The sequence below is a fragment of the Sarcophilus harrisii genome, chromosome 3 (assembly GCF_902635505.1).
Source record: "Sarcophilus harrisii chromosome 3, mSarHar1.11, whole genome shotgun sequence".
In the NCBI taxonomy this organism is placed as follows: domain Eukaryota; kingdom Metazoa; phylum Chordata; class Mammalia; order Dasyuromorphia; family Dasyuridae; genus Sarcophilus; species Sarcophilus harrisii.
The window spans coordinates 561,647,041-561,672,610 of record NC_045428.1 but is presented as its reverse complement, the minus strand read 5'-3'; the positions used below and the strand labels follow the sequence as shown (position 1 = coordinate 561,672,610).

The 25,570-nt window shown below is 39.6% G+C and overlaps 1 protein-coding gene across 5 annotated transcripts in view; it reads right to left on the bottom strand.

The window, feature by feature from the left end:
• USP48 (ubiquitin specific peptidase 48) overlaps positions 1-8,350 on the bottom strand; it is a 58,583-nt gene extending 50,233 nt beyond the window's left edge. For all 5 annotated transcript variants that reach the window (XM_031962663.1, XM_031962665.1, XM_031962664.1 and 2 more), the window contains exon 1: positions 8,089-8,350. In XM_031962663.1, coding sequence (XP_031818523.1) covers positions 8,089-8,222 — 134 coding nt within the window. In that variant the 5' untranslated portion in view covers positions 8,223-8,350. The remainder of the gene's footprint in view (positions 1-8,088) is intronic.
• Positions 8,351-25,570: the final 17,220 nt, after the last annotated feature.

The window sequence follows — 25,570 nt, the reverse complement described above, 5'->3', positions numbered from 1 at the left end:
GTTTTGTGGCATCAAGCAAATCAGCAATTATGTCCCCAAGGGAACATGTTCATATCATGTCTCTCTAATTCTTGAAATAGTTCAAACTTTTTCATTATTATATTTGCTGATCAGCAATTGATCAGCAATCTTTGATGTTTCTATTGCAATTATTCTGGGGTGCCACAAACCATACCCATGTAAGACAAGGAAATTAAGTGCTACATGCTCTGATCTTTCCTTTCTATGGGCTTTTCTATTCCCTGAGATACAACAATATTAAAACTGGGCCAATTAATAATAGTACCAATGTCCTCTAAGTGATCAAGTGAAAGAATCACAAACTTCACTGTTGTCCCCTTTTAAGAAATTGCCACAGTAATCCCAAACTTGAGAATACACCACCTTATCAGTCAGCAGCCATCAAGATAAAGCAAGGGAAGATCCTCTGATTCATTTTAGACTGAGATGATGGTTAGCATTATTTAACAATAAAGTATTGCATGTAGTGATCTGACTGACGTCTTAAGAAGTTTTCATTTTCATGTCTTTACAAATCATAATCATCTCAATATATCTTCCACAGAGCTGTCAGAAATTTTCTTAGACCACAAATCTAGCCATAGCAATAACCTATTCTATAAACTCCAGTTACAAATTATTTCTAGAATAAAAATGCCATTTGACATTTGTAGACACTTGACATCTACCTTTCCATTCTATAGACAATCTCCCCTCTGGGCTCTTTATGGTTTAACTTCACTTATGGACCTCCATGCTATTCTTCACAGGATATTCCAGCTTCCATTTCTGGACCTTGGTAGTTCCCTGGGTATTCTCCATAACTTTAATGTTCCCCACCGCCCACCTCCCAAAAATCACTGCCTTCCATTAAAATTTCTTGTCAGTTATGAAATGATCCAGTCATTCTGGAGAGCAATCTACAACTATGCCTCAAGGGCTATCAAACTACATATCCTTTGACCCAGCAGTGTCTCCACTGGGTCTGTATCTTAAGGAAATCATAAAGGAGGGAAAAGGACCCACATGTGCAATGATTTTTGTAGCAGCTCTGGAACTGGAGAACTGGAAAGTGTGTAGGTTGGGGAAATGGCTGAATAAATTATATGAAAATAACGGAGATTTAATGTTCTATAAACAAGCACTTTAGAAAGGCCTGGAAAGATTTACAAGAACTGATGCTGAATGAAACAAGTAGAACCAGGAATACATTGTACACAGTTAACGGCAAGATTGTGCCATGACCAACTAAGAAAGATTTGGTTCTCTCTCAGCAGTTCAATGATCCTAAACAATCCTAATAAACTTTGGAAAGAAAATGTCATCTACATCCAAAGAGACTATAGAAAATGAATGTAAACACACATTATGCCATGTTCACTTTTTTCCCTTTTCTCCTGTGATTTCTCTTTTCTGATTTTTTCCAACATGATTCAAAGAAATGTATATTTTTAAAAATTAATATACATGTTTAATTAGAAAAAAATAAAAATAAAATTGACTTGATTTAAAGAAAACGCTATCTACATTCAAAGGAGAATGAAGGTAGACATGCTATATCCACTTTTTCTTCTCCTTCCCCCACACACACACTTGTGGCTTTTCCCTTTTGTTTTGATTTCTCTCCCAAATGATTCATAAAGAAATGTGTATTTAAAGAAATTTATGTGGGACAGCTAGACGGTACAATGGATAGAAGCACCAGCCCTAAAGTCAAGAAGACCAGATTGAAATCTGGAAAACATTTAACACTTACTAGCTGTGTGTTTCTAGACAAGTCCCTTAATTCCAATTGCCTTGCCAAAACGTAACAAAACACAAAAAAATTAATGTATATATAACGAGAAAAATAAAGAAACCAATTAAAAGTTGTTAATTTCTCAAGGAGGCCCCTGCTAATGCTTACTGTTAGGGCTGTCCCTTTGATTTGTATAGCCATGTTGTCAACTCCAGGAAAATTAAAGTTCTTTGAAGGCAAAGAATTTCTCTTTTATTTAAGATGTTGCTTAATATTCAAGTTACTTGTCTGGAGTCATTCAGATAATACAAATCAGATACAAGACTTAAACCCAACTCTTTCTAATGCTGAAACCAGCATTTTTTACCCATTAAATCATGCTACTACCATAGAGCATATGATGGTCTTGGGGTGGTTTTTTTTGTTTGTTTTATTTTTAAAGGATAAGAGGATTCTAAAAAGTAAAGGTAAGGAAGAACATTACAGACATGGGGGACAATCAATTCCAAATCAGAGGCATAGATTCCTATGTAATAACAAATGAAGAGGGGACAGCAAACTCAGCTCCTATTCCAGTAAACTATGATGTCTTCCCCAGGAGAAATAATAGATCAAGAAATTCAATGAGAAACTATGGTTAAAGAGATTTCTTGGTGAACAGTGTCAGTCAGAAGTTGGAGGACAAGAGGCTAAACAATCTACCAGTAAAGGCAGTTTTAAGGGTTAACCTAACCCTAACCCTATCTTTTTCAAACTCCTTAAACCTTACTTCCAATACCTACCTCCCCACTCAACAGGCTCCTTCACCGGATCTCAATCCAATGATACTGGTCTAACTGTTCCTCAGAAGACATATCTCCCAATATGGAATTAGAGCGCTTTTTTGGTTCTCTATTCCTAGAACCCTCTCTCCTCATCTGAATCCTCACTTCCCTGGCTTCTTTCAAGTTGTGATTGATGTTAACATAATGTGGCATTATTGTCCTATAAGAAATGAGCAGAGTGATTTCAGAAAATCCCTGAGGGACTTAACATGAACTGATACTAAATGAATAGAACCAAAAGAACATTGTACACAGCAACAAAAAGATGGTGTGATGATCAAACTGGGATGGACTTGGCTCTTTTCAACAATAGGATGATTGAAGGTAGCTCTAATAGGTTTGTGATAGAACAATCAACTATGGAGACAATGTGGATCAAAGCATAGTAGTATTTTCATAATTTTTTGGTGGTGGATGCTTGATATAATTTTTCTTGTGCAGAATAAAAAAATGGTACATGTTTAACCTATAGTGGATTACTTCCACTATAGGTTTAAAAAAAAATTAACAAAGTTTTGCAAAAGTGAATAGTTGAAAACTATCTTTGCATGTATTTGGAAAAATAAAGCTATTATTAAAAAAAAATAAAAGTTATTTTAAAAATTGGTATGTAACTTGGTTCTTCAATAAAGCAGTAATGTAAGACAATTCCAACAGAGTTGGGATGGAAAATGCCATTCATACCCAGAGGGAATCTGCATGTGGATCAAAACAGTATTTTCATCTTTTTTGGGGGGGGGCAGTGGTGGTAATGTTTTTCTCCTATTTTCCCCCTCTTTGATCTGATTCATCTTTTAAAAACACAAGAACATTGGCCTTGGAAGTCAGGAGGATCACAAAGAGCTCTGAAAGGATCTTCAAGATAAAGAGCCACTGGAGTTTTACCCAGTGAGGAATGACATGAGGAATGACAGATGTCTCCTCTGCTTTTATGACAATTACTCTGGGTGTCTGAATGGAAGAACTGGACTGAGAAGAGATTTGAAGGCAAACATCAGCAGGCCATCAAAACAATCCAGGTGTGAAATAACCTGCAGTAGACTGATGATGTCAGTGTCAGAGCAGAGAAAGGGAAATATTCCAGAGATCTTGAGGGGAAGAAATCAACAAGCCATCAAACAACAGATTGGATATAAATCATGGTCTAGGAAGACTCCTATGTTGTAAACCTGAGACACTAGGAGAACAGGGAAGGATAGAATGGTTTAAGGGGAAAGATAAATTTCATTTTGCACAATGAACTGCATCAAATGAAGCAAGATTTAAAAAAAAGTTGAGCCAAAAACTAGAAAATTCTCTTAGAAAAGAAACTGGTAAATGTTTCACCAATTATTACTTAATATACTCCTTGGAAACAAGAGATCAGACAGAAATCTGTGATCATGAGATGAAATATTAAAACAAAGTTGAATTTTAACATGTAACCTGTTAAAAACAGATTTTAAAACTTTTCTTGGACTTAAAGTAACTTTTAGAACAAGAGATCAAAAAGAAAGACTTTATTCAATGACTTCCTGAAGAAAAGCCCTTAAGGACTTAAAAGGACTTAGAGCTTCAACATCCCCAAAGATACAACCACGTTTTTTTATCAGTTATTAAGGATCTATTCAGGATTACAGGAGACTTAGATTTTTTTACCATAAAATTGCGAAATTGGGTCCAGGAATAAGTATTAGAAAATGTCATAAAACCCCACTCTATTTACAAAGGGAATTCCAAAAGTTCTTTTCAAACCTCCGAAGAGTTCCTTCCTCCTCTGAGGTGACCCTCTCAGATGAGAAAGCTTAACATTTGTCTCTCAATCAGTACCTTTTTCCTCCTCTTCTTTTGAAATGGGAGTGTTATTTAATTGTCTTTTTGTATTTTATCAAGTATGTAAAAATGATTTTACATCCAAAATGTTTTAAATCCAAAATAAAAAAGTCAGCTTGGCTAAGCCATAGAGTAGAGGAAAGGAGAATGATGTATAATAAGTATGGAAAGGTGGGTTAAGGCCAGGTTCTTAAAGGTTTTAAAAGCCAAACAGAAGGGGAAAAAAATCTAGTAGTCCAAATTTATCTTTTTACAGGTTTGCCAATGATTTTTAAATGTTACAAAATGTTTACAAAAACAATGTAAACATTAAAGTACCATATATAAAGTTAACTATAACTATTCAAACATTTCTGATGAACACTAGTACCTCATATAAGGTGAAGATGAGGTGACCTGGCTTTTTAAAGATTATGCTCAACAAAACAAACTTTCAGATCCTACAAAAGTAGAAAGGCTTTAAATATGGGTCTAATGAGGGACTTGCTATATCATCTAGGGATCACTAACCAATCTGAAACAGTTTATTAAGAGAAGAGTGGCCACTAGGGAGTGGATTGTTTTTGCCATAGCAACTTGTGGAATAGATGTTCTGCCCCAGCAGACAAAAGGCCTATCTCCAAGTCCTGTAAAAAATATCTTCCTTCTCTATTTCATGTCTACTCTCCAAGTAGTGAAGGGTATTCCAGAGAAGATTCTCTATTGCCTTTCTGCACTTTTCTCCCATATCTCAACCCTCCATAAGTATGGTAGAAAGACAACTCTTTTGGAACCTGACTCAAATCTAGTTCTATATTATAGTTTCTTTACATATAGAGGCCCTTTCTTAGTAAAAATCTTACCTTGTGTAACTAAATCTTCCCCGTTTCCCTTCATACCAATTCCTTCCCTGACATTAAGTCCAATTTATCCTGTCCTCTGATATGGACACAGTTGCTCACACCTAGTATTCCATTAAGACTGAATTCCTTCAAGGCGGGCAGGGACTTTTGCTTTCTTTATATCCTACTAGCTCCCCACACTTGGAGAACTGTTTCCCCTTCCTACACCATTCCCAATTACAAATTACAAAGGGCTTCCCAGATAATCACCCTCACCTGTTGGATCAGATAATTTCAAAAAGTTCCTATTAGCTCTAAATCCCATAACCTAGGTTAAAGAATTCCAGGATTAACTATAGAGATTTGCCCAAGGCAACACAGAAGCAGAGGTGGGATGCACCCTCAGAATCCACAAACTTCAATAGAATTTTTCCAACATGCATAAGGTTCTTTAAACCAGACCACAAACCCAACAATCTTTCCCCCTACATTTAAACATTTTCAATGTGATACCTGATCCTGCTCAAGGAGAAGATTATGTCTTTCTCTTTATAATTTTGTGGTTGAACAAAGCAGGTGATTAATCAATGTCTGAATGTGAAATGTCAGTGAGGGAGGTTCCAAATACTATAATATTTAGGGGCAGCTAGGTGGCGCAGTGGATAGATACCATCCCGGAAGTCAGAAGGACCCGAGTTCAAATGTGACCTCAGACACTTAACACTTCCTATGTGCCCCTGGGGGCAAAGTCACTTAACCCCAATTGCCTCAAAAAAAAAAAAAGTACATTGAAAGACTATCTCGCTCTCCCAAAACTCCCAAAAAGTTTACATCAGATTACATCTGGGAAACAAATTCCAGAACCATCCCCAAAGGGCAACTGTGCATTCCCATTGATTCAACATCACAACTAGGACTATATTCCAAAGAGATCATAAACAAATATAAAAGGACCCACACATAGAAAAATATAGTAGGCTCTTTTCTGTATAGCAAAGTATTGGCCTTTGAGGGGATGCCATTAATTAGGGAATGGCAGAACAAGAACATATTAAGATAATGGAATGTTATTATTGTTCTTTAAGACATAAAGAACAGGATTTTTAGAAAAACCTGGGATGTGAGAACCAGTAAAGCAATGAATACAGTAACAGCGACATCATTGGATGATCAATCATAATCGCTTTTCTCAGGGATACAATGATCCAATACAATTCCAAAGAAAATGCTAACCACATCCAAGGAAAGAATTATGGAGTCTGAACAGATTGACTGTTTTTTCACTTTTTTGTTGGGGTTTTTGTCTTCTCATTTCTTCTTTCATAACATCTTTAATGTAGAAAGAAATGTTTCCATGTACAACCTATCAGATTGCTGGCCATCTTAAGAAGGGAGAAAAAAATTGGAAAACTAAAATCTTAAATGTTGAAAACTTTTGTGAGTTCTGTAATTGGGAAAAATAAAATGCCATTATAAACATAATAAATTTCAGGGAAAGGGTAAATCTTGGACCAGATGAAAAGCATTAAGGGGGGGGGGGGAAAGGAAGTCTGGTCTAATTTTTTTTAAGTTTTTTTTTTGTTTTTTTTGCTGCAGTTTTTTCGCCCGTTAAATAGGGCTGAAATGATTTCCAAACTCCCAGTTCTTCTACAACCCCACTTTTGCAGAGCTCACAAAAGACAACTCGTTCATCCCTGGTCTATTCATGAATTTGGGTCTCTTGTGTGCAGGAGAACACACAACACGTCGGTCCCGGAGTTGACATTTTAGGGAAGGTAAAGCTGTATTATTTCCCCTCCACCCCCACCCCCAATATAACCAGAAGTCAATGGACACGAGTTTTCATTCTGGTCCTAGTCAAATCATCTCAAAGAGAGAATATTGGCCAAGGGATTAGCCCAGTACCTGGCACACAGCGGACAAGTATTTACTCCCTTTCCCTCCTCCGATTCTGATCCCGTTTCCTCCTCGGTTAATCCCAAGGGAGTTGGGCCGTGACCTTTAAGGACTTTTCCTATTCACCAAGTTCCTGCAAATGCAAAACTGGGCAGGGACTCAGGATACCTGGAAAATGCGTTCGGAAGAAGTCCCTGCGCACCACGAGTCCCACCATCCCGCTCCACAACTACAGCAGCAATCGCAAGTCGCTGGGTCCGGTGGCCTCCCGGGCCTGGTTTTCACTCCATTTTAGCAAACACTTAGGAAGGGCTACTAAGTGCAGACCGGGCGCTGGGCGCTGCCCTCCAGACGTTGCGACGCCAGCAATCCAACACAAAGCTGGCTACCAGATCAGTGCCGTTTAGGAGGGCGGCTGGGGGAGCCGAGCCTGGAGCTCGATGCGGCCTCCCCTCTGCCAGCTGCGCTGCCCGGGACGAGCCCCAAAGCCGGCCGTGTCCGTTCCCCATCTGTCAGGGGGGCGGAGGCGCCGGACGCCCCAGAGCCACAAAGTAGACGCTCACGAGTAAGGAGCGGGATTCAAGTCCTGCCCCGGGACCTCGCGCAAGGCGTTCCGCGGTCTCCGGGCCTACACGTCGGCGCCCCGGAGCCATCCGGCGCAGGAGGCGGCCTAAGGCGGCGCGGATGCGGGCTTGGGGTAGGGGACGGAGGGAAGCAGGGCTAAAGCGCCGGCGTCAGTGCCCCGGTCTGGCCGGGGGGCAAGCCCCGGCTGCTCTTCGGGCTCCCTGACGGCCGGGCTCCCGGCAGGCATTTAACTAGCGCTTGTTGCCCGGGGTGCTCCTGGGGGAATTCGAAAGGTGCGCGCCAGGCTCGCAGCCCGCGGCTGCAGATCGCAGTTTGGGCGGCGGCGGCCCCCCGCAGCGAGCCCCCCTCTCCCCCAGCCCCCGGCGTCCCCGCCGTCCCGGAGGCCCCTCCCGGGCCCGGGGGCGGGCCTCACCTGCACACGCCCCGGATGCAGGGCTCCAGCCAGATGCGGTAGGCCGCCTCGATGTGCTCCTGCGACACCTCCTCGGGCCGCACCGTCTCCGCCCATCGCCAAGCGGCCTTCTCCAGCTGCAGCCGCGGGGCCATGGCGTCCCGCTGTCGTCGCCGCCCGCTAGCGAGGAGGGACAGGCCGCTGCTTCGGTCCGCTCCCGCCCGCACGCACTCGGCACGGCCCCTCAGCCACCGCTGCTGCTGCTGCTGCTGCCGCCGCCGCTACTGCTGCTGCTGCTGCTACTGCTGCGCTGCTCCCGCCGCTGCCGCTGCTGCTCCTGCTCCCGCCGCCGCCCGCAAAGCCCGGGCCCAGCCCAGCCCTGCGCCCACCGCGACGCGACGCGACGCGACCCAATACCCCCCGCGCCCGGACGTTGGACGTTTACTCCCCGTCGCGGCGCGTGCGCGCTCCCGAAGCGTCCAACGCGCCCTTCGCGCGCCTGCGCATACAGAGCACTGCCCTCCCCAAGTCCTCCTCAATGACTGGACTAGCCTGTTAAGGCAACGGAGACCAATTAACCCACGTCAGTCTAGAGGAGACAAAACAAGGAAAAGTTTACTCCCAACCTCCCCCTGCCGCGTTTGAGTGGGTGGCTGTTTCGTGTTTGACCCTTTCCCCTCCCCCATATTTCTTTAAGGCAGTGAAGTCTACTAGGTGTGCACTCTCTGGAGACTGGGGGCGGAGAGCGGGAGAGGAGGACCCTCCCATGAATTTGGAGCCACAACGCAGCGGTCGGCCATTAGAAATCCTTCACCACGCCTTTGAGAGGATTCGCCTCACCTGGGGGTAAATGTGGACCCCCCCCCGCTTTACGGGATGGACCACGGTTCCCAGAGTTCCTTGCGGCAGGATCTAGCACTCCCTCTCCGCCAGCCCCAGCCGATGGCACAGTGTTTGCTGGGAGATGTAGTCTCTGAATGTTCTTTTGGCCCACAGCCTATTCCGTGTCCTTTCTCTTGGTGATTGAGTCATAGAAATTGACAGAATGAAATCGACCACTTCTCTTCTAGCGCATCTGTCCCCAAGGCCATTGTGGATGGCACTTTATTGCTTCTCTCTCATGCTCGCTATAAACTGCTTCTTTTAGCGGTGTCCTTCACCCCCTGCCCTTCCAGGAAGGTCTCTAAGAAAGCTCATTCACCCAACGCCTTATTTTACAGATAAGGAAACTGAGGTTCAGAGGGGCTCGCCTAATTTATGAAGGCTGCTCGGGCCTCTCCAAAAATCGCTCCGAAAAGCCTTAGCAGGCATTTCCCATCACGGTAGTGATTCTCCTGTAATCAAAAGGAAATGGGGCCTGAGCAATGCGTGGGTGGACTCAAAATGATCATTTGGCGTGACCCTCAAGCACGGGTTCACCCCAAGGCACCACACTACTACAAAGGACCTTTCCTGGTTTTTTGGAACCTTAGACAATGAGCGAAAAAGGGTTATCGCCGGGCCCTTTTTCTTTTCCTTTTAGTCTCATTTCCAGTCTGACTTATTACTTTTGTAATTCCCCATTTATAATAGATTTACAACTTGCTCACACGCATCTACAGCTTCTCTCTGCCTAGAAGGAAATTTATTCTTTCTGGACCCCAGCTTTAGCCTCTAAAGTCGTCTGCTTGCCTCCACTCTCCCTGAACCCTATTCCATAGTCTGCATAATGTTTGGGCGGCGGTGGACCCCCCAGCGTCCCCGCCGTCCGGTGCCGGTCCCCAGTTTCCCTTTTTTTTTTTATTTATTTTTTTTATTTAATAGCCTTTTATTTACAGGATATATGTATGGGTAACTTTACAGCATTAACAATTGCCAAACCTCTTGTTCCAATTTTTCACCTCTTACCCCCCCACCCCCTCCCCCAGATGGCAGGATGACCAGTAGATGTTAAATATATTAAAATATAAATTAGACCAATTTCCCCAAAGTGAAAGTCTCTGCCATCCTCCTCAATAAACTCCAGTACTTCCCGGTTATATCTGGGCTGAAATGCAAAATCCCGTTTGGCATCTAAAGCTCTTCACACCTTGCCACCATTCTCCCTTTCCAGGGATTATAAATCACTCCTCTCCGTGAACAGCACGGACTCTTGGCTGGCCCTCACAAACAATATAATATTTCTTATCTCCGTGGCTTTGTACTGGCCGTCCTCCATGCCTTAAATACTATCCCTCAGTCTCTGTTATCCTAGGTTTCCTTCAACAGCTCAAAAACTTCCTTACACATGAAACGTTTCCGGATCCCCCCCCCCCCCCCCAACTGCTAGTAGCCTTCCAACTATTATAGGTTACTTTGTATCTTTTCATTTATATGAGTTGTCTCCTGGATTAGAATATAAACTGCTTGAACACCCAAACTTCTGCTTTTCCCTTTGTATTTCCATATTGGGATTGTATTTCCAGTTGGCACAGAATCAGACCCAGATGCTTAATTGTTTGATATAAAATATTTTTGAAAATGATGTCTCTCTCTCTCTGGCTCTCGAGCTCTCTCTCACACACACACATCTGGCATACTTGAAAATATAAGCCATTTTTTAAAAATAACATTTTATTGATAATTTTAAAATCTATCAGTCACTTGGGCATATATCATCTCATTAAATCCTGTTTTCCCCCACCGCCTCATGAATTTTGTAACAAAAACTCTTTAAGAATAGGGAAATGTATGCAAAATTCTGTACTCATATTCCCCAATTCCCTATCTCTCCAAGTATATTTTTTAGTGTCCTCTAGGTCAAACATAGTTTTTTTCTGGGTATTTGGGAGTTTGCTTACATTATTATATTCTTTGTACTCTTATAACTGGGCCATTTTACCAATAGCCAGAACCAGAAACTACACCTCCATGGATTTACCTCTTCACAACATCTACCTAGTTTACCCCCTCTATCTTCCTCTTACTGGTCTGATTGGGGGCCCTATTTAAGATGGGCCCCAAACATACTTTATTCCTTTCTCACCCTAGCCTTCCCTTTTCAGATCTATATGATGGGCTCAATACTGTCTTTACTCCCAGAAGCAATATCTTAATCTTATCATTTCATTCACCAGTTTGGGTGATTTTCTAAGCCAAAATATCCTTCCCTGACTACCATTATTTTGTGTTATTCTTCTAATAAAATGCCATCCCCTCAAAGACAGAAACACTTTCCTTTTGTTATTGTATCCCAGTCAAAAGTTCTTTCATCAATTATTGTGTATTATGTTTCAAGTTTTTCTTAACTCTCAGAATCTGTTCATATGAATCTTCCCTTGCTTCTCAGAAATATTCCTATCCTATGTTTCTTAGAACACAAAAATATTTCATTCCATTCATATGGCACACTTGGTTTAGCACAACCTCAATGAATGGAAATCCCAGTTATCAGTTTGCTTTTTTTTGTTTCACTCACAGAAATATGGCACTGAAAATTGTAAATACGGGACTTTTCTGAATTGAACCTCCTTAAGTTCTAAGCCCAGAAGTCAGATCTTAGGCTGAAATAGGAGACTTTTGAACATGACTACCACAGATTACATTTTCACAGACCCACATTTAGCTGCTATGTATATAGACTACCATAGGTTTTTTTGTTTACCATTTATCCATACAAACTAAATGATAGTACAGCATTTAGGTGGAGTGGATAAAGAGTTTAAGACTCCTCCAACAAGTGGAGTTGTGAACGAATCCAACCATTTTGGAGAGTAGTTTGGATCTATGCTCAAAAAGTTATCAAACTGTGCATACCCTTTGATCCAGCAGTGTTACTACTGGGATTATATCCCAAAGAGATTATAAAGAAGGAAAAGGGACCTGTATGTGCACGAATGTTTGTGGCAGCCCTTTTTGTAGTGGCTAGAAACTGGAAACTGAATGGATGTCCATCAGTTGGAGAATGGCTGAATAAATTGTGGTATATGAAAATTATGGAATATTACTGTTCTGTAAGAAATGACCAACAGGATGATTTCAGAAAGGCCTGGAGAGACTTACATGAACTGATGCTGAGTGAAATGAGCAGGACCAGGAGATCATTATATACTTCTACAACAATACTAGATGATGACCAGTTCTGATGGATCAGGCCATCCTCAGCAACGAGATCAACCAAATCATTTCTAATGGAGCAGTAATGAACTGAACTAGCTATACCCAGAAAAGAACTCTGGGAGATGACTAAAAACCATTACCTTTAAATCCCCAATCCCTATATTTATGCACACCTGCATTTTGATTTCCTTCACAAGCTAATTGTACAATAATTCAGAGTCTGATTCTTTTTGTACAGCAAAATAATGTTTTGGTCATGTATACTTATTGTGTATCTAAGTTATATTTTAATATATTTAACATCTACTGGTCATCCTGACATTTAGGGAAGGGGGTGGGGGGGTAAGAGGTGAAAAATTGGAACAAGAGGTTTGGCAATTGTTAATGCTGTAAAGTTACCCATGTATATATCCTGTAAATAAAAGGCTATTAAATTAAAAAAAAAAAAAAAAAAGACTCCTCCAACAAGGAGGGGATGCGGGAAAACTGGGACATTGATGCATTGTTGGTGGAGTTGTGAACGAATCCAATCATTCTGGAGAGTAGTTTGGAACTATGCTCAAAAAGTTATCAAACTGTGCATACCCTTTGATCCAGCAGTGTTACTACTGGGATTATATCCCAAAGAGATTATAAAGAAGGGAAAGGGACCTGTATGTGCACGAATGTTTGTGGCAGCCCTTTTTGTAGTAGCTAGAAACTGGAAACTGAATGGATGTCCATCAGTTGGAGAATGGCTGAATAAATTGTGGTATATGAATATTATGGAATATTACTGTTCTGTAAGAAATGACCAACAGGATGATTTCAGAAAGGCCTGGAGAGACTTACACGAACTGATGCTGAGTGAAATGAGCAGGACCAGGAGATCATTATATACTTCAACAACAATACTATATGATGACCAGTTCTGATGGAGCTGGCCATCCTCAGCAAGATCAACCAAATCATTTCCAATGGAGCAGTAATGAACTGAACCAGCTATGCCCAGAGAAAGAACTCTGGGAGATGACTAAAAACTATTACATTGAATTCCCAATCCCTATATTTTTGCCCACCTGCATTTTTTATTTCCTTCACAAGCTAATTGTACAATATTTCAAAGTCTGATTCTTTTTGTACAGCAAAATAACGTTTTGGTCATGTATACTTATTGTGTATCTAATTTATATTTTAATATATTTAACATCATCTGGTCATCCTGCCATCTGGGGGAGGGGGTGGGGGATAAGAGGTGAAAAAATTGGAACAAGAGGTTTGGCAATTGTTAATGCTGTAAAGTTACCCATGCATATATCCTGTAAATAAAAGGCTATTAAATTAAAAAAAAAAAAAAAAGAAAAAGAAAAAGAAAAGAAAATCCCAGATGGGGTTGCAAAGCATCATATATGACTGACTAACAAAAAAAAAAAAAAAAAAAGACTCCTCCAACAAAATGTCTCTTGGGTCACTCCTAAAATCATTGCTTACTACAATTGTGAGATAAATCCATTGGATTTAGGAGGGGTGAACTTAAAGTCTTTACCCAACAGCAGAGATGGCTATCCTATAGCACAGGAAGGCTTGGAATGAATGCTTGTCTTTTTGTAATACTCAAAACACAAGTTCTCTGATACCCCATTGATCATCAGAGGTCACAACCTATCTGGAGCTCAAAATCCCCCAAAGTGAGGGTGAATGTCCACCTCTGATTACATCATCACACCTCCCTTGCTAGTCACCTGATTTGGATGAAGTTCAGTATTTCTCCTAATTCCCCCTAATGATGTAAGTCTCCTTATCACATTACCACACCTTCTTTCTAAATCCCCAACTCTTGGATAGAGTCCAGGCCCTGGAATCATGAGGAGTCCAGTTCAAATGCAGCCTTAGACACTTGCACTGCCTAATTGTGTGACCCTGGGCTAGTCACCTGGCCACAAAAAGAAAAAAAGAAATCTCTACTTTTAATTATATTTTACAATGTGTTTCTTATTCTAAATTTTTTATTTTAATTCTCTGCCCTTAACTTTAATTTCCTTCAATTTATCCTGTAGCTATCTTGTTTATTCATTAATTTTTGCATGTTTCAATCTTTACAATGGGAACTTTAGGATAGAAGGGATTTTCCTGGACCTTCTTTTGCTTCCCCTCTTAAATCCCCATCCTTGATTACATTCATTTGCTAGTCTGAGTTCCCCACAACTGATTACATTTTCCTTTTATTAGCTTTGTTTCCTTCTTCCATGTCCTAGCCTCCACTTCTTGTTTCAATTTTATTTTTTAAGTTTTATTCTCTGCACTTCTCTCATTTTACTTTTGTAACTCTGTGGAAACTAAACTCCCATCCAATTCTCACACAATCACAAGAGGACTTTTCTCCGTGATTATCCAACTATGAATACTGAGACATGGATATGCTGGTCAGTATCATTCACTGCTATCATTATTGATCAAAGTCCTTGGCCAAGAGTAAATGGAAAAGAGGTTCCTCATCGATAGGGAAATTGTCCTGGTGCTCCTATTTGCAGATGGCTGATTGTATCAAGCCCCAGAACCCTAGCAGTTGGGTCAAGAAGACCCAAGTTCAAATCCTTTCTCAAACCTTAGCTATATGATTCTGGGCACCCATTCTCTTCTCTGATATTGCTACCATCCTGGTTCAGGCCCTCAGTACCTCATGCCTATAAGTTGATCACCTAGCCACAAGTCTTTCCCCATTCCAATCCACCTTTCAATTTATTTATCAAAGGCAATTTCCTAAAGTGCAAGTACAAGTCTGACCATGTGCCCCCACTCCTCAAATCCCAATGGCTCCCTATTACTTCCAGGATCAAAATTAAATCCCCTGTTTGATGTTCAAAGCCGTTTTTTAACATTGTCCCTCACCAATGTATCCACACTTTATTCTTAATCAAATGATACTATTTTTTTTTTTTTTTTTTTTTTGCTATTACCCAAGCAAGCATTCCACCTCATAGTTCAGAACATTTTCTCAGGCTACCTCTGCACCCATAATGCACTTCTTCTGCATCTCAGCTTCTAGGCTTCCACCAAATCTCATCTAAAATATCAACTTCTGCAAGTATTGATGTCTTTTAATGCACATGATGCAAATGCATTAATTTTTTAAATTTTAATTCTATGCAATTAATTTTCATTTCCTCCAATTTATCCTATATTTATCTTGTTTATTTATGAATTTTTGCATGTTTCAGTCTTTAGAATGGGAACTTTAGGATAGAAGGGATTTTCCTTGGCCTTCCTTTGCATCCCTTCTATTTTAACACAAAGCCTGACCAAAGTAGGTGCTAAATAAATGTTTATTTATTCACTTACTAAAGCCCTTTGCAATACAAATCTCACAAGTATTATTTTTATGATAATGATGATGATGATGATGATGATGATTACTTTCTACTCACTAGGTCTTTCCTAGAAGGGAAGCTCTCATTACCCTTCATCAGGACTACAGACTATAATTATCTCTTAATAAGTCTCCATTCCCCAGTTTCTTCCCTTTCTAATCAATCCTCCATAACCCTTTGAAATTGATATCCCTAAAAAGCCACTAAGATTTCAGCCTGCTGGATTCTCCAGCCTCTAGGATAAAGTACTAACTTTTATGGCCTTTGATGCCTTTCACTATATGGCTCCTCTTTCCCTTTCCAGGTAGTAATGATATTCTTCTCACACTCCAAATACCAATACCAGTGACATAATAGCTGTAGTCTAAATATCCCATTCTATCTCCTGGTGCACCTGCTGTTCCCCAAATCTGGAATGCTCTTTTTCTTATCTCTACCACCCAGAATGCCTAGTTCCCTTCAAACCTTAGCTCACATACTACCTTAACCCATATGGATATGGAGAGAGCTTTCTTTCCTAATCTCCCAGCTGTTGGTGCCCCCTCCCATCACAAAATTCCCCTAGTTCTTTGTCTAGATGGGGTTTAATAAAGTGCCCTTGTAAAAAACTGGACATTTAAGTTTGAATTGCACATAAAAAATAAAAGGGGAAATTAAAGAGGTGGCTAACTACTAGTAAACTGGTAGATTTAATAAGGAGTTAAGTACATATAAAGAAGTGATCCAAATGCAAAATGTATTTGGTGACAGGTGCTGAATATAAGTAATTAATTGGACCCACATGTACCATATCAACTACAGGTTCTTCTTAATTTTTTTTCTGTCATGGTTCTCTGTGACAATCAAGTTAAATTTATGGATCCCTTCTCAGAATCATATTTTTAAATGCATAATATAAAATACACAGGACTACAAAGGAAACCAATTATATTGAAATATAATTATAATAATTTTTTTTAAATAAATTCATTTAACCACAGGTTATGAAGCCCTGGTATACTCAATAACAAAAATTCTTCCTTTTTTTTTCCCCCAGAGCTAAATTTGCATATGTAACCCAAGTCTCAAAGCTTTTTGGAATACTTTAATTTGGAAATTGATTGTTGTGTTCCCTACTTACAAGAGTTGGTGTAATGGCAAAGAAACTGAGCAAGACAGAGATAAGAGACCAATTCAATAGTTTATTAAATGGAGAGAAATACTGGGATCCTTGTTGATCCCAGGGCTAGATGAAACTATCATCTCAAAGAATCTCTGGGCAGGGAGCCTTTTATGGAATAACAACAATGGAGGGACCTAGGTGGGGATTACCTAAGAGAAGGAGGTTACTGATATTCTAATGACATTAAGGAATGTCTATAACACCTTTATCTCAACCATTAAGAGGGGATGGTCATAACCTAAGGCAGAATTACGAAATAGGACTAATGGAGGAACCCCATTAAAAGTGAACTTTGGCATTATATTGGTAAGAGCTATTTTTCTCCCTTTTTTTCCCCTCTAATTTTAGATGCATTGCTTTTGTTTATGCAAAAACTTTGAATAATTTTTAATTAAAATTATTGATTTTACCTCTTGAGAAATTCTTTATATCTTTTATATCTAAATCACGTTTACTTGTTTTGAGCTTATCTTGGTGTACAGTATGACATTGGTCTATGCCTACTTCCTGACAGATTTCTTTACAATAAGAATGTATACTGAGATGTTGAGACTGTCTGGAAGATAAAATAACAAAGGCAGTCTGGGAAAGTCTGGGTTCCCATTAAAAGTATCTTAAAGATGCTAATCAAGGCAATCTAGCCTTAACTGTGGTAATAATGTTGAGGTTCAAAAAGAGACCCCCAAAGAGTTGGAGTTTCAGACCAGTCTGGCAAGGTGTCCCAAAAGAATATGCAGGCTTGAACCCATCTCCAAGGTAAGGGGCAATTTATTATAACTGTAATGCCAACTGAAGCAGGCTAAGTTCTTTAACAAAAAACCAGGAGAAAGAAGATAAATTTATAGGACAAAGTTAGAGAGAACAGAACTTCATATTACTTATTTAATAATTTTATGGCTTACAGGTAGGTTTGAGCGATGGTCTATTAACTACTAATCACGTATTTCCCTCCATCCTGTTCTACCAATCTTTAATCTAACTTCCCTCTAATCTCCTCTGTCCCTTTTCCCCTTCTATCTCTACCTGTTGGGTAAAATGAATTTCTGTATCTTAACTGTGTATGTATTTTCTTTCTTTAGAACTAGTTCAGATAAGAATGAGGTTGAAGTGTTTCCTGCTCCTCCACTTTCACTCCATTGTATTAATTCTTTCTCCTGTGTGTCCTATTTATGTGAGATAATTTCCCCCATTTTTCCTTTCCCTTCCCTCTTTCCCAATACAAACAGTTCTCACTTTACATAAATTTGCATTATACAAAATTGACTTTACATATGTAATTCTAAAAGAAATCTGCATTCCAAGAAAACACCTTTAATGTATATTGACATGTTTGAGGTTCAACACCAAATTGATGTAGGCACCAAATATTGGGATTCAGACATGTGATGAAGGGCAATTCTCTTTGGCAAAAGGTAGGTTTATTTATGAGAAGAGGTTACAAACAAAATGAAGGGATACGATAGATCCCAGGAATGGTAAAAGTGAAATAGATTTCAGAGAACATATAACAATTGACAATGGAAAAACCCCGATATGTTCCCTAGTGGAACTCATGATTAACCAAGAGAAAGGGGTGGGAATGTCATTGACTGGTGAATGCGAAAATTATGAAGAACTAGATTTTCACAGATATAGTCAAAACAGTTATGAAGGAAAGGATGAAGTCTCTTGTTGAGATATCTCCAATTAATCACCATGTGAGTCAATGAGCTGGCTAAATAACAAAATTCCAGACAAAGGGGCCCAGGCTTAAACCTGTCCAAATAGGCTAAGGTCAATGACAGGATACAAGCCTTTTGATATATGGAATGAGTGAATAAAGAATATTTGTTGTTGTTGTTGTTGTTGTTGTTTTTAGTTTATTTTAATATACATTGTTTTATGAATTATGTTGGGAAGAAAAAAAAAACAGAGCAAAAGGGAAAAACCATGAGAGAGGTAAGACAGAAAAAAAAAAAAAGTGACCCTAGCATGTGTTGATTTACATTCAGTTTCCTTAGATCTTTTTCTGGATGCAGATGGCATTTTCTGTTCAAAGTCTATTGGGATTGCTTTGGATCACTGAACTGCTGAGAAGAACCAAGCCTTTCATAGTTGATCATTGTATATTCTTGCTATTATTGTATATAATATATTCTTGATTCTGCTTGTTTTGCTCAGCATCAATTCATGTAAATCTTTCCAGGTCTTTCTATAATCAGCTTGTTCATTTTGTTATAGAACAATAATATTCCATTACCTTCAGGTGCTGCAACTTGTTCAGTCATTCCTCAATTGATGGCTATCCACTTCTTTTTCAATTCTTTGCAATCAGAAAAAGAACTGCTACAAACATTTTTGCACAAGTAGGTCCTTTTTCCTCTGAATAAAGAGTATATTAAATGGACCAATTATAACTCTGATTGTGAATATGACCTAATTGTACTTTGGATCATAAAGCCAATCAATTGTAACTATCTATGAATGTAAGTCTGACCAATCCTAACCTTGAAGGGAGAGGTAAGGAAGCAAACTAATAATATAAAACTTAGTCTTGATTCTGTACTTGGGGCAGGCATCCTCTTATCCCCTTCTCACAAGAATAAAAAATTATTTCACTCTTAAAAAGTATTGGTTATAACAATACTCCTGCACTAGCTTGCAACAGGGGAAAGCAGGGGGCTCATCAACTTGTCTGGGACTTACTTCCCTATGCTACTAAGTTCCACAGGATCTTTTGATAATACAAACTAAATCCTAAGAGGAATTTAGTGTCCTATAAGAATTAGCTATAACAAGGAGAAAGACACGATGAGACATGGTGGGGGGATGAAAGGAAAGACACCAGGAAGCAGAGCACCATGGTGGGCTAACCCAAAAGGGATTCAGCAAAGACAATGGGGGCAGATTTATAGGGGAACTTCAACCTTAGGTGTTTGACATAACTTGGCTTTCTGATGGGATCCAGCAAAGTGGGGCTGCCCAAGACCTCCACAGAGGGTGGGAGCATAAGATTGAACTGATCTCTTTCCTGTTTGTCTCAGGGACTCATCAGTACTTCAGGCTTTCTCTACCAGCCTCATCTGGTTACCAGGACCTCATCATTATTATTATTTTTTTTTTAATTTAATAGCCTTTTATTTACAGGATATATACATGGGTAACTTTACAGCATTAACAATTGCCAAACCTCTTGTTCCAATTTTTCACCTCTTACCCCCACCCCTCCCTAAATGGCAGGATGACCAGTAGATGTTAAATATATTAAAATATAACTTAGATACACAATAAGTATACATGACTCAAAACATTATTTTGCTGTACAAAAAGAATCAGACTCTGAATTATTGTACAATTAGCTTGTGAAGGAAATCAAAAATGCAGGTGTGCATAAATATAGGGATTAGAATTCAATGTAATGGTTTTAGTCATCTCCCAGAGTTCTTTTCTGGGTATAGCTAGTTCAGTTCATTACTGCTCCATTAGAAATGATTTGGTTGATCTGATTGCTGAGGATGGCCTGGTCCATCAGAACTGGTCATCATCTAGTATTGTTGTTGAAGTATATAATGATCTCCTGGTCCTGCTCATTTCACTCCGCATCAGTTCGTGTAAGTCTCTCCAGGCCTTTCTGAAATCATCCTGTTGGTCATTTCTTACAGAACAGTAATATTCCATAATTTTCATATACCACAATTTATTCAGCCATTCTCAACTGATGGACATCCATTCAGTTTCAGTTTCTAGCCACTACAAAAGGGCTGCCACAAACATTCGTGCACATACAGGTCCCTTTCCCTTCTTTATAATCTCTTTGGGATATAATCCCAGTAGTAACACTGCTGGATCAAAGGGTATGCACAGTTTGATAACTTTTTGAGCATAGTTCCAAACTACTCTCCAAAATGGTTGGATTCAAACTGGAAACTGAATGGATGTCCATCAGTTGGAGAATGGCTGAATAAATTGTGGTATATAAAATTATGGAATATTACTTTCTGTAAAATGACCAAGATGATTCAGAAAGGCCTGGAAAGATCGATGATGAGCGACCAGGAACATTAACTTCAACAAAATACTAGATGATGACCAGTTCTGATGGACCAGGCCATCCTCAGCACGATCAACAAATCATTCTAATGGAGAGTAATGAACTGAACCAGCTATACCAGAAAAGAACTCTGAGGGATGACTAAAACCATTACATTAATTCCCAATCCCTATTTATGCACACCTCCATTCTTGTTCCTTCAGCTAATTTACAATAATTCAGAGTCTGATTCTTTGTACAGCAAAATAATGTTTTGGTCATGTATACTTATTATGTATCTAAGTTATATTTTAATATATTTAACATCTACTGTCATCCCATTTAGGGAGAAAGTGAGAGTAAAGGTGAAAATTGGAACAAAGGTGCATTAGATGCTGTAAAGTTACATGTATATACCTGTAAATAAAAGGCTATTAATAAAAAAAAAAAAATGGTTAGATTCGTTCACAACTCCACCAACAATGAATCAATGTCCCAGTTTTCCCACATCCCCTCCAACAATCGTCATTATTTTTCCTGTCATCTTAGCCAATCTGACAGGTGTGTAGTGGTATCTTAGAGTTGTCTTAATTTGCATTTCTCTGATTAATAATGACTTGGAGCATCTTTTTCATATGACTAGAAATAGTTTCAATTTCTTCATCTGAGAATTGTCTGTTCATATCCTTTGACCATTTTCAATTGGCTTGATTTTTTATAAATTAGAGTTAATTCTCTATATATTTTAGAAATGAGGCCTTTATCAGAACCTTTGACTGAAAAATATTTTCCCAGTTTATTATTTCCCTTCTAATCTTGTCTGCATTAGTTTTGTTTGTACAAAAACTTTTCAGTTTGGTATAATCGAAATTTTCTATTTTGTGATCAGTAATGATCTCTAGTTCTGCTTTAGTCATAAAACCTTCCCCTTCCACAGGTCTGAGAGGTAAACTATCCTATGTTCCTCTAATTTATTAATAATTTCATTCTTTATGCCTAGGTCATGAACCCATTTTGACCTTATCTTGGTGTCTGGCGTTAAGTATGGATCAATGCCTAGTTTCTGCCATATTAGTTTCCAATTTTCCCAGCAATTTTATCAAACAGTAAGTTCTTATCCCAAAAGCTGGGATCTTTGGGTTTGTCAAAGACTAGGTTACTATATTTGTTGACTGTTTTATCCCTTGAACCTAATCTATTCCACTGATCAACTAATCTATTCCTTAGCCAATACCAAATAGTTTTGGTAACTGCTGCTCTATAATATAGTTTTAGATCTGGTACAGCTAAGCCACCATCATTTGATTTTTTTTTCATTAATTCCCTTGAAATTCTTGACCTTTTGTTTTTCCATATGAACTTTGTTGTTATTTTTTCTAAGGACCTCATCATTATTACTGTGTTCTCTCCTCTCTGGCCCCTTGGCTTGGTGCTATGTGGGGCAGACCCCCCCCCCCAAAAAAAAAAAAAAAAAACAACTAAAATAAGTCTCCAAGTGCAAGCAGAATTAAAGTCTTCAGGAAGAATAGAGACCTCCAGAACCAAGAAAAAAGCCCTTATTTGTCCACTGAAGTCTTCCCTCCTTTCCTTTCTGTCAATGTCTGGCCCCCATGTGTCCCTTACCACCCTCACGCCACCCTTCTTCCTGTTGATCAGGCTAGGCTCCCACAAAACTGGTCTTATCCTTCTCTCCCCTTCTTCCTACTTCTGCTCTGAGTTCTCTGTCTGGCCCACACATGTCCTTGAACCCTGTGCTGGCCCCCTCCTTCCACTTCACATGGGCCCCTTCCTGCTTCCCTCTCTCCTTCCCCTGTCTTTGCTAGCAAATTGTGCCCAATGATCCACTAACTTAAAGCAAAAACAGTCTTCTCTACGCTTCCATTTTTTTGGTTGTTGTTGAGATTTCCCAGTATAAGAGAGTTATATCTGGGGCTTCTATCTAATTAGTTTCTTTCTAAGACCCTTGTTGATGATAAAAGTTCTGAAGAGTTACATGTATCCTCATCTCATATAAGAATGTCAACAGTTTAATCTTGTTTAGTCCTATGTGATTTCTTATTCACATTTACCTTTCTATATTTCACTTAAGTTTTGTATTTAAATGTCATTTTTCTATTCAGCTTTTGTCTTTTCATCAGGAATACTTGAAAGTTCTCAATTTCAGCAAATATCCATTTTTTCCCCATGGTATTATGCTCAGTTTTGCTGGATAGGTTATTCTTGGTTGTAATCCTAAATCTTTTTTCTTCTGGAATATTATATTTTAAGACCTTCACTTCTTTTATGGTGGTACCTGCTAAATTTTGTGTAATCCTAATTTTTCTTCTGGCTGTATCTTGACCTGGGAACACTGGGTTTTGCCTGTAGTATTGATGGGAACTTTTAGAGTTTCTTTCAGGAGGTGACCAGTGGATTCTTTGATTTTTCTATTTACTCTTGTCTTAGGAGTCTGGTCCTTTATAATCTCTTAAAACAAAATGTCTAAACAATTCTTTTTTTATTTTTTTGTCCATGGCTTTCAGTAAGTCCATTGATTCTTGTCTTAGGCAGATTCAGAAGCTCATGTAACAAGAAAAGGTATCAGACACTGAGGTCCTCTCTTGAGCGAGTTGAACTGCTGAGCAATTAAACTCCATTGCAGAAAGCTATTTCAATGGGATGGCCATGTTATTTGAAATGTCAAAAGTATGTTTTTCTAAAAGATTATTTTCATGGAGAGCTCACACAAGGCCGGCTCTTATGGACGTTATAGGTGATACAAGGACACTCGCAAGGTTTCTAAAGAACTTTGGAATTGATTGCATGACATGGAAGACACTGGCAAAGCACTGTCCAGTGTTTCAGGCTTTCTTTCCTAACCATACCTTACCCAGGACCTCACTACCAGGGGGATTTGGAGTCAGTCCCAGGATTTGTGAGTGGAGCCACCAGGGTCGTCAATTTTAATTTTCTTTCCAGTAATAATGATTTCAATTATTGATTTGGAGATTATTTGCCAAAGAACAAGAGGTAGAAAGTAGCTGATGGGGTGTAACTAAAAGCCAAGGGATAAAATGCTCTCCTAGATAGCTAGATAGGATAGAAAATGGAGCCTGGGACCAATTGGGTGAATTCTCCTTCTTTTGCTTATCCTTCAGGACAATTTAGCCTGGGTGGAATCCTAGGACTGAATGGATTAACTAGTAGGGCACTGCCTCTTAAATCTGGTCAGGAGGGGTGATACTCAGTGGTGAGAACAAGATTATTTTTTGTCCTTTGTTTTAGAAAAGGATAATGACAATCAGAGAGGGGCCCAGGGAGGGGAAAGCCATGACATACAAGTGAATTGGATTGAAGTGAGGGAGAGTTATGCAAAGTCATCTGCCTCACTTTCCCTCAAAAGTCATCTATGTCAATTCTGCTCCTCACTATTCCTGTGAAATTGAGCCCTTCATTCCTGACTTTGGGGTCTTAGTTTTCCCATCTGCCAAATAGGAGAACTGGACCACTTGGTCTCTAATGGCTTCTTTTGGCTCTTAATCTTCTAAGAAACTACTGCAGAGCCAGGATTGGGACCAAAGTGTGTTTCTCTTTCTCTTTCCCACCCTCCCTTCCTCCTTTTACATCTTTTCTCTCTTCCTTTTTCTTTAAGAAAATTTTTTTCATTGATATTCTTGTTTTTTATTATCTATATTTCCTATCATGTCCCTCTTTGTCCCAGAGAGCATCTCTTATCTTATGACAAAGAATGAAAAGAGAGAGGGAGAACTCGGCTTAATGGAACTAGTTAACCTGTCAAAAAAAGGTTTACATTTTACATATTGTTTCACACCCTTAGATCCAGACCTCTACAAAGAATAATAATAAAAGTTAACTTTTATATAGTGCTTTGCATATTAAATATAGGTTTGCCAAATGCTTTACAAATATCTCCTTTGATCCTCACAACCACCCTGGGAGGAAAGTGCCATTATTATTATTATTATTTTACAGATGGTGAAACTGAGGTAGACAGATGCAGGGGTCCTCAAGCTACAGCCCGCGGGTCAGAGAACGGCAGCTGAGAACGTTTATCCCCCTCACCCAGGGCTATGAAGTTTCTTTATTTAAAGGCCCACAAAACAAAGTTTTTGTTTTTACTATAGTCCGGCCCTCCAACAGTCTGAGGGACAGTCAACTGGCCCCCTATTTAAAAAGTTTGAGGACCCCTGGTAGGATCAAAAATGATCCTTTGTTAGTGTCAGGCTGGATCTTCCTGTTTCCAAGTTGGGTGCTATCTGTCTCAAAGAAGCAGAGAGGAGCCGTCTCATTTCTTCTTTGGGACAAAGCTTGGCCATCATCATTTCCCAGCATTCCATTTGCTGCTCATTATTGCAGTTTTATCCATTTTCAGTTATAGTTGATGCATATGTTCTCCTCTGGTCCTGCTGACTTCACTTTGCATCAGCTCAGGTAAATCCTTATTTCCATCATATCCCATTGTTTCCTACAGCATCATTATACCATAACCTTGCTTAGCTAGTCCTGGTATATGCACACCCGCTTTGTTTCTGTCTCTACAAGTCTGCAAGCGTTGCTATGAAATTTCTAGGGCATTTCTTGTTGTCATTGACTTCTTTGGAGTAAATTCCCAAATGCTCTCAATAGCACTTGATGCTGTCTCTCCAGATTCAGTCTAATAAAGTGAAGCTTGGGAGCCTTGTGCTGGGACCTCCCTGGACAGTCCATTCTTCTTGCTCAAGTTTCCAAGGCAGCAGGACTGTGGAGGAGGAGTCCCCTTCCTAGAATCTTGTGCCAAACAGGATCCGAGTTCCCTGACTCCCTGTGGGGGTTGTGGGGTGAACAAGCTCATCCTTCCCACCCCCACTCCCATTCAATCTGCCCCAAATCTCCATGGCAACCCTAAGACACAATCCTGGCCCCAAGGAA